We start from the raw sequence: 9943 nt of genomic DNA, 5'->3' as shown, positions 1-9943 counted from the left end.
ATCTATAGGTATAGGAGAAGAGGTATAGTACAGATACAGGCAGGATTTGTATGCTCATGTGTATGTATTTATAGTATTTATATTTATATGCATGTATAGCCTCTGTCCTCTTTTGTGTCATCACAATGAACGTACCTCCGACCAGCGAGGAGTACCTGTTAGTGGTGATGGAGAGACGGTTCTCTTTGTCTCTTACATGGAATCATTTCAGCAGGCAGGGGTGAGGTGCCTGGGAAGTGAATGGCCCCATGAGAATCCATCCTTCCTCCAACCCTCCAAGAAGAGACGCTTGCCTCCCAAGGCTGTGCACAGGCTGCCTCTTTTCAAGACTGCAAGGAGCCTGAGCCCATAGCCAGGAGGGACCATCATGCTGTTGGTTTAAGATATGGCTTTTCCACTAGATGGAGACAGGGCACTCGAGAACTCTGTCTTCCAGGAGGACGCTGACGACCAGGAACACGAAGTAGAGGCCAAACATGATGAAACCGAGTATTTTGTTCATTCGCCATTTGCAGAGGGCAATGGAGAGAATGACAAACAGCAGCATGATGAAGAGAAGGACGATAGCACAGAAGAGGCCATTGCTGCTGACAGTCACTGGCTTGAATCTGTGGATGATGGTGTAGAGGAGCCAGGGCAAGGGCAGCCTGAGAGGAAGAAAAGCAGGCAGGAGAGGGAGGAGAGAGAGAGCAGTCAGGTGTGATGAGGAGGCACTAGAAGATGACAGTCTATGGCTTGAGGAGGATGATACTTTAGGGTCACTAGGACAAATGCCTGGCTCAGAAAACTATGTAAAGAAGTCAGGGAGACTTTTGGAATCTTGACTTGTTTCCCGACTCATTTGTTTTCTAGTGGAATACATCAAAGATGTGACTGCTACAGGTGACCTTGGGATTTGATCTGAATTAGTTTTTGTTTTCTTCCTGGGGGGGATTACAATGTGTTCCCAGCCCTGAAAAGATGAACCACGATTTGCATGGGTGAAGGGAGGAGAGGACAGCAGAAAGGGGGCATAGGAATGAGTGTGAGGATGGCGAAAAGACAATCAGACCTCCAGAGTGGAGATGGAGTAGCAAGGACTCCTCTGAGAACCTAAAATGCAGAGAGGTTGCAGGGTGGTGGTGGTGACCAAGGTACAATATGTCAGTCTGAAGTTTATTCTGGGAAAGGTGGTGACAATCATTTATTAAAAAGGGTCTTGGGCTGGGCATAGTGGTGTATGCTTTTAATCCCAGCACTCAGGAGGCAGAGGCAGGCTGATCTTTGTGAGTTTTGAGGCCAGCCTGGTCTATATAGTGAGTTCTAGAACAGCTATAACTACATAGTAAGACCCTGTCTCAAACAAACAACAAACAAGCGAGGTCTTATATTTATAACGAATTAAAAACTTTATTATAAAATTTACTGCCAGTTTCCTTGCATTGAAATGATCTTTGAAATCTGACAGCACCCACTGTTTCCTGATCAGAGCCACGACTCTTCGTATACAGGGAAGAGCCATTGCTGGGGACACACAGGATTTAGAATCATGGCTGTCTATCTGAATATTTATAATTATAGTAGACTTTTTTCCTTTTGCACTATAGGACATTCTCCACTCCCACCCCTCCACTTTACCCACTCAGGTGAGTGTAAATTTGTAATGCAGCATGGTTTATCCCAGAATAACTTCTGTTAAAAGCCTGTCCATTCTAGTAGCACTTATTAGACACTACCATGATTCTCTAATGGGCTAGGCTATGTTGAATTTGGTAGGGGATGCTTGAAGGGCTCCCAGACTGGCAGGGAGAAATAATTGTAGTGATAATACAATATGGACAGTCTATAAGAAAAGGGGCTCCTGGATTTGAACAGACTCCAGACAGAGAAGTCAGTTTCCTGGACTGCTCCTCGGTGGGCTCCTCGGTGGGCTGCAAGCAAAGGCCCCAGGAGAGGGCACTGTGGTGACTGACAGCAGAGTCAGACAGTGAAGGCACACAGCCCAGGAGAGGGCAGTTTGGTGACTGACAGCACAGTTAGACAGTGGAGGCACATAGCCCAGGAGAGGGCACTGTGGTGATTGACAGCAGAGTCAGAGAGTGGAAACTCGGTCAGTTTTTACTCTCTGGTCTAGTACTTGTCCTCAGGAACCATGCTCTAACCCCAGCTATGTTTACCACTGCATTAGCCCTGTGCCCTCCAGTTTCCATATTCAGGAACAAAGTTGATAACACGTGATCCACATGACTGTTGTGTGTCTTAAGTTGCTAACTGTAAGCACTATGAGCAATAGCAAACATATATACAATGGCTTAATGCAAAAGGAAAAAAGACAGAACATTCAAAATGTTCAATGAGAAAGTGAACGCATTTTAGTGAACGTCCCAATTCCAGGTTCAAGAGACCTATTATCCTGGGAGCATAGAGACTCTGTGACTTAAATTTCTCAGGAGTTGACATTTAGGGTCATTTGTCCTCTACTTTTGACAAGTTAGATGAAATGGGAGAGATAAAAGCGTCCCTGTCATACTATTTCAGCCCAGATACACGGAGGAAGGCCTAGACCCTCACTGTCCTTGAGGAGCGGGTGGAAGGTGGGTTGGGGGGGTTGGTAGGGGGCATGGGAAGATGGAAGGGAGAGGGAAGGGGTGATTGATATGTAAAATTACATATCAACAACAACAACAACAACAAAAAGAGTCCCTGTAAATCTGGTTCACTACAGATTATTCGTACTGAGAACTCCAGTTTGCTCAGCCTGGGGGAAAAGATCTCATCTTCTGCCTTTCACAAAATCTGGGTTGCCAACATTTTTCAAGCAAGGAGACAGGATGTCATTTCTGGGCCTGGATGTGTCCCAAGCTGCCTTTGAATCCAATCTTATCTGGTCAGGATGGTAATTAGGGAGTAGAAAAAAAACCACGAAATTGCCAGAGTATTCCAGTCCTATCAGGGCAGAGCATATTCCTAACTCATGGAGAGTGTAGTTATGAAAGAGAAATTCTTACTTTCTAGAACATTCTGTCTATGAGTTTCTGCTGGCTTAGAGATGACTTCATTTTATTAAGTTCCTAAAAACAAACAAACAAACAAAATATCTGGTAAAATGGAATGGTGCTCCCAGGAGTAAGTTTTTGTTGGCACTTGGGTGAGTTTTGGGTTCAGCTAGCTCATGTTTCTACAGCTTCTAGCAAGACAAAGACAGAGTTGGAGCAGGTGCACATGCTTATAGAACACCATACTCACCCCACGGTGATGTCAAAGATGTTGCTTCCAACAGAGCTGGACACAGCCATGTCCCCCAGCCCTTTTCTGGCCACTATGACACTGGTGATAAGATCAGGGATAGAGGTCCCAGCCGCCAAGATGGTCAGACCCATGATCTCTTCACTAATGCCGATTGTTTCTCCAACCTGAATATCATGGCAAGGACACATGTGAGGGCTGGAAGCCACAGAACCCAACATCACTATGTGATCTCTTTCTAATTAGTCCCCCCTCTGATATAATAAAAAAGAACAAGCTGCAGTCACTGATAGAGGAGTTTGTGTGCTTTAATATCCCATCCCAGGGAGTCATTGACATGCACAAGAGGATTAAACAGAGTGTTTCAAATAGTAAAGAGCTGGAGAGACCCTGACTGCAGCCACCATACTGTGTCTTCTAAGAGTGTCTGGGAAGCTGCAAGATTCATTTGAAAAGCTTAGGCTTTGAACCTAAGCCTAGCACCTGACAGTGCAATCAATTCCCAAGGCTCTTCAATCTACTATTGAGTGCTAAGATAGTGTCCCATTTTTTTCTTAATATCGCCAATTATTTCTCTCATCTTTAAACACTTATAACCTCTACTGTTTCCACAAGGAACTTGGCATTGGGTGAACTCAGGCTTAGAAATATAAAACTGAATCAACCAAACAGTTATGTAGAACTAACAGCAAGGAAGTCAGAGGGCCTTGTTGCCAGGGCTGCCTTAAGGACTTGACCAATTGATAATTGTGCCCTGTGCAGTGTCTTGATTCTTGCTTTCTTAGCTATCAAATAGGGATAACAATACTTACTTTACAAGAAGGTTGTGGGATAAATGGTAGTTTTCAGGAAATCCCTTGTAAGTACTACATCATTATTGGAAAATGAGCGGTGCAGTATTCTATTTCATTATGGGCTTTGCTTAAGACTGCTGGTTGTGTTTGGATAAGTGGTCTGGCCTCAGATAGAAGATCCATCCATCCATCCATACTGGGGATCAAACTCAGGGCATTGTACATGCTAGGTGAGCACTTTACCACTAAGCCACACATCTAGCCATGGTTTCTTTGAGATAGTATCTCACTATGTAGGCCAGGCTAGCTTTGAAGTTAGGATCCTCTTGCTTCTGTTTTTCTGCCTCCTGATTCTACCATAGTGACTGTAAGCTGCCACACACATTTCCTTTGTTTCTTGAGCACCTTATTTTGTGGGGGATTTTAAAAAACCTTATACATTTTCTGGAGCTGGTAAATTACTGTTATCAAAAAATTTAGACAATGTTTTCCAATAGCCTACTTTATGACATCCAGAGTTTTTTAAAAAAATAAATTAATGGGGAAAATTACACACAGGAATAAAGGATTTTAGGGAACAGAATACTTATTTCTAAATCTATTTTTGATTATAAGTATATAATATCGTGATTCCTGGTAACTTAAAAGGAGGCTTTTATTTGACAGTTGGCTCCCAAGTCTATTGAGCTGACTCAGTCCTCCAGGCACACAGATTCACTGCCTGACCCCAACTAGAAGTACCATGGCAGGCAAAGATACTTGCCACCAAACCTGTAAGCTGAGTTATATCTCCAGGACCCACATGGTGGAAGAAGAGAAGCAATTCCAGCTGTCTTCTCTCTGCCCCATATCCACAAATAAATGTAATAAAAACTTAAGAAATGAAAAAGAAGTAATCTACATGCAAGCAGCATCCATACTGTGGATTATATTATGTTAGAATATTATGTTACAAAGATTTCTGCTTGAGTTGCTTATTTGACTTTCTTAAAAAATTGTTAAGTAAGGGGCTAGGATGGCTTGGTGGGCAAAGGCTCTTGTCACCAAGCCTGATAACTGATCCCCAGGGCCTACCTACTGGAAAGAGAGAAATGACTTTGGAAGTTGTCCTCTGACCCCACCTGTGTGCTGTGCCATGTGTATGTCCAAATACATAAAATAAATGAAAAAAAGATTAAATAAATTCTATCTATCTTGGGATTAGAGTTTCTAACCATTTCTGAAGTAGTCCTAAACATACCTGTACCATATTGTACTGTGTATTTGCAATATGCAGGGCTCTCGGGCAATTCTAAAAATAATGATCAATTCTGAAAGACATTGAGGATGTGCTCCATCATATACTCTTCTGAGAATTAGTTCTTCATGCAACAACAAACAAGCAAGTCCCTCTGAGTAGTATGCAAATGTATTCAATCTTTAACAAATGGTTAAGTTATACACACACCAAAGAATTGTTTTAAGATTTATGATTTATCATGAGTAAATGTTTGACTTGTGTGTTTGTCTTATAGGGCATACCTCTGGGGTTGTGTAAAACATTTCCTCATGAGAGGAAACAGGTTAAGAAGCCGCCTGCTGTAGGCTCTAAGCGCCTACTCGCTGGGCAAATGAGTAGATCCACTCACACTGATGATTTCCCTGGGCAACAGGAGTGCCTTGCTTGAGCAAAATGGTCTCCTTTGTGCTGACTAAATGATTTTCACCCTAAGGAAGCTGCAATTGATTTACTACATTCTTAATAATTGAAATTCTTAGAGGGAATGCTATCACAGTGAGCATTTAAAACCACACCATTGATATATGGAGTTTGAATGCCACTCCTGACAGACACGTCCAAAACTGAAGAGAAGCATGATTGTGTGGTTAGTATGGGTTAGTCACCTACAGCCCAAGATACTTTCCAAGTCTCTGAGGAGGCTAGGTTTGAGTTCCCAATTCTCTTGCCTCTACCTCTCAAGTGCTAGGATTCCACACATGTGCCACTAAGCCTGGATGTTTGGTCATTTTTCTTATCAACTATAAACTCAATTTATTAATCTCCATGGTGTAGACAAGGATTGTTTTCCCCTCAAAGCATCTGAATCTGTGTGCAGGATTAAAAACAAGATAAAAAACAAAGAGATGTGAACTGTCCAGCATGGAGTAAACACTCAACAAATAATGGTTTCCACTCTCATCTTTGAGAATGGAAGTCCTCCAATCTCACTTATTCAAGTTTTTAAGCAGCAATTTCTGAGATTGTATCTTGGGATCAGCATTATGACTGGTAATGATTTAAAAGCGACAAAAATGATGCACATCATTACATTTACAAATTGAAGCTCAAGGATGAATATTTTGTCTTCAGGGCCTTTCTTAATAACCATTGTTAAAAGGCTGGTGAGGGTTGGGGAGGTGGCTCAGTGGGTAAGAGCAATTACTGTACAATCATGAGTACCTGAGTTCATATCCCAGGCATCCATGTGAAAAGACCTGTAATCCCAGCATGGGGCTTTGGGGTAGAGACAGGAAGAACACTGGAGCTTCCTGCCTGCCAGCCTAGCTGAGAAATGTCAATATATAGGTTTAGTGAGAGACCCTGTCTCAAGGTCATATAAGGTAGGGAACAATAAAGGAAAACATGGAAGACTTCCTATACCTATCATATGGACTCACACATGTGTGTATCATAACACACACACACACACACACACACACACACACACACACACACCACACCACACTACACACACAGAGCTGGGGACAGCCATGCTCAGTTTCTTGTCCAAGACAAAATAAAGCTATGAGGTAGGCAGAATCCTAACTTTCTTCCCAGCCCTGGTTGGCCAGGTCTTAGGTGACAGACAATAAGAAACAGCCACGCTTGCCTTCCTCCACATAGTTGTTTAACAGCTATGCTGATTTGATTTCTGACCACCAAGATAGGGGACTAGGAAAATCCAGTCTATACACACTCAGTATGGTGATAGTTTCAAAAGGCAAACACATTGAATGACCACTTGACAACCAAGACTAGAGACAAACCAGGAGGATGAGTGCCACCAACAGTCTTACCTGGTGTGCCCACCACACCATCAGGTAAGAGAAAACTGCAATCCAAGTGATGGAGCCAAAGAAAGTGATAGGGAAGAACTTCCTGGAAGCCTGCAAGACAACCAGAAGGGAGAATGTCAGTATTGTCCTCTGTGGTGGAGTGACAGTCCAAGGCTAAAGCCACCTTTGCCATTGCCGTGATTTCTCCCACATTTCTTACTTCTTCATTGGATTAGCAATCAAAAGATGCTACCTGCCCCTAATCAAACTGGGAGAGGAAAATTCATTCTTGGAAATTGAAATTGTGGGAGCTGAATGGTTGTAGAATTGGGAAAGAAAGCTACCTTTTTCTATCACTTCCTTCATCCCTCTTTCCCCCCCTTTCCCACTTCTCTCTTTGAGACAGGGTCTCATAGCCCAGGATAGCCTAGATGGCCCACAAATCATTATGTAGCCCAGGTTGTCTTCAAATCCCATCTTTCTGCTCCAGCCTTCTGACTGTTGCAACATGTGCACTGTGTTGGGATCTGGAAGTCACTTCTTGAGAGAGTGTCTGTTTATGTCTGTAGCTAGATGCCCAATGCCCTCTGCTTCCACCCTTTATAAGCTCTGGATTCTTCTGTCATTCCTTCTGCTAAACATCTTGCATCTTCCCTCCATCTTTTCCCTTTTCTTTAGTTTGCTTCCAACTTCACCAGAGTCAGGCCATCAGAATCTACTGCTGGCAAACCATGTGTCATGATAACTTATATGCTAAACCTCTTACATGAAACAAAAAATTGGAAGGATTAGGAAGGTTGGGAATGGATTAAGTCATCTTAGAGTCACATGAATTACCAGGAAAGGCAACACCACAGATGGCTGGTGATAGCTAATCTCCAGAACACTAACCATACCCATGAGCTGAAGTAGACACAGGTGGAGATGTCCAATAAGGGTGATCCCTACTAGGGAAGGGCAGGTCAGATATCGTTCTTGGGAACGTGTTCTCTCCAGTGTGCCACTCCTATCGATATTACAAGTCCCATTCTGCTTACAGCACTGGACTTCGTGGCATATTGGGCTTGGACAGTGTGAGCACACTCAAAGTTCCCTTAGAACATCAATCAAAACTCAGACACTTAGAAATGTAGTTTTTCAGGGTCAATAAGATAGCCCAGTGGGTAAAGGTGCCTGCTGCCTAGCCAGACAACCCATGTCCCATCCCTAGAACCCATGTAGTGAAAGGAAAGAACCAACTCCTGCAAGTTCTCTTTGATCACACAGACCAAATAAATGAACGGGTGAATGAATGAACAAACAGACAAATAAATAATAAATGCAGTATTTCTTACTCGATCCATTCCAGGGAAATTGTGGCTTGCACTGAACTAGTTTCTGCCTTGATGGAAAACATGGGACATACTGAGATAACAGAATGCTTTTTGAGAGCCCACCACTTATTTTTGCCAATACTTTTAATTTCAAAGCTTTTCTATGCTGAGAAAACCATACACTGTGCTTTGATAATGTCATCCAGTTTTGTTCAGGGCAACGGCTCCTGGGGTTGATGTGGACAGCAGCTGTCTCTGCTGTCTGAGGAGCTGGTCTGGGGAAGTCACAGAGAGTCCATTCTGCCATGCATTTGAAGGCTCATTGGAAGAAAAAATAGACTCATGTGTGGCAATCTTTTAAATGTGGAGCACAATGAAGACATGCTCTATGGTTCCAGACCAGGTTTGCAATCTCCTTGTAAATTCCAGGATTAGAGTAAGTCTTTTTGTTATCATTCACTAAACCCCCAGACTCTACAAGAATCTTTTCTCCCTCGAAATGACTGTTGCTTCAAGAGGAGGTATTCTCTGGGGTGACAGTAAGACCAAAAGGGCATGCGCAATTGGGAGAGGGCACCCTGTCACAGTGAGCAGGCCAAATTTCACCTCTAATTACTTCCCTATGCTCCTTCTCTTTCTTAGAAGAAAAGTATAAGGACTCTGGTCTGTTCTGGATACCTGAACACTTCAATGAGTGATGGGAAAACACTTTTTTTTCAGAGTGGAGTCTATACCTTCACTTCTCGAGGCAGATTTCTTGAAGGCTGTGAACTGAGTTCTTGAGCTAAGATTCTCTCAGCCAGAGTAGACACCAGGCTTGCCAAGGCAGGGACTGAACTGACTGGACCTCCCAGCTTTTTCCTTCTGATTGTGACTCACTGTCTCTGAATTCTAAGTGGGATGGAGGTTTCAGTCTCCCAGGGTCATTCTCTGTCATAGGAAGAAAAGGGCAACTCTTGCCACACAAGGCCACCCCAGAATCCAGCATCAACTAGACTAGTTCTCAGTGTGGTATGAGAATCACAGAGAACTGTTATCTACTTTATGGTGAACGTCCATACCTCATGTCCTGGAACGTCTTCGAAGGCTATTCTATTTCCAGGTTCATTTGCTTACTAACTATATTCTTACTGTTTATTTTTCATTTAATATATTTTTTAAAATATTTATTTATCATGTATAAAACATTCTGCTTCCATGTATATCTGCACACCAGAAGAGGGCACCAGATCTCATAACAGATGGTTGTGAGCCACCATGTGGTTGCTGGGCATTGAACTCAGGACCTCTGGAAGAGCAGTCAGTGCTCTTAACCTCTGAGCCATCTCTCCAGCCCCATTTAATATATTTTTAAATCCCCTGTTCATTGAGAAGACATCCTCAGTCAGAATTGAAATATTAAGATTTCCTTATATCACTGAACTGTAGAACATTCCCAGTCAAATGGACAAAGGGATAAGACTAAGGATGTAAAGAACCAAATGCAAATCAATCCATTAGTGAAAATCTGCCCAATTCGATATTTGATACTTATGATTCTGAAGATAACAATTAATAATTAATAGGCATCAAAAA

General features: G+C 42.7%; 1 protein-coding gene across 3 annotated transcripts in view; it reads right to left on the bottom strand.

Moving 5' to 3' along the window:
* Positions 1-397: 397 nt before the first annotated feature.
* Positions 398-9943, bottom strand: part of Slc24a2 (solute carrier family 24 member 2) — a 232895-nt gene continuing 223349 nt past the window's right edge. For all 3 annotated transcript variants that reach the window (XM_035439811.1, XM_035439812.1, XM_035439813.1), the window contains 3 exons: positions 7077-7166; positions 3226-3392; positions 398-647 (listed from right to left, as the gene is read on the bottom strand). In XM_035439811.1, coding sequence (XP_035295702.1) covers positions 398-647; positions 3226-3392; positions 7077-7166 — 507 coding nt within the window. The remainder of the gene's footprint in view (positions 648-3225; positions 3393-7076; positions 7167-9943) is intronic.

This window comes from Cricetulus griseus, chromosome 2, assembly GCF_003668045.3.
Source record: "Cricetulus griseus strain 17A/GY chromosome 2, alternate assembly CriGri-PICRH-1.0, whole genome shotgun sequence".
Lineage (NCBI taxonomy): Eukaryota > Metazoa > Chordata > Mammalia > Rodentia > Cricetidae > Cricetulus > Cricetulus griseus.
Note: the sequence above shows the minus strand (reverse complement) of the source record. Positions and strands in the feature narration are given on the sequence as shown.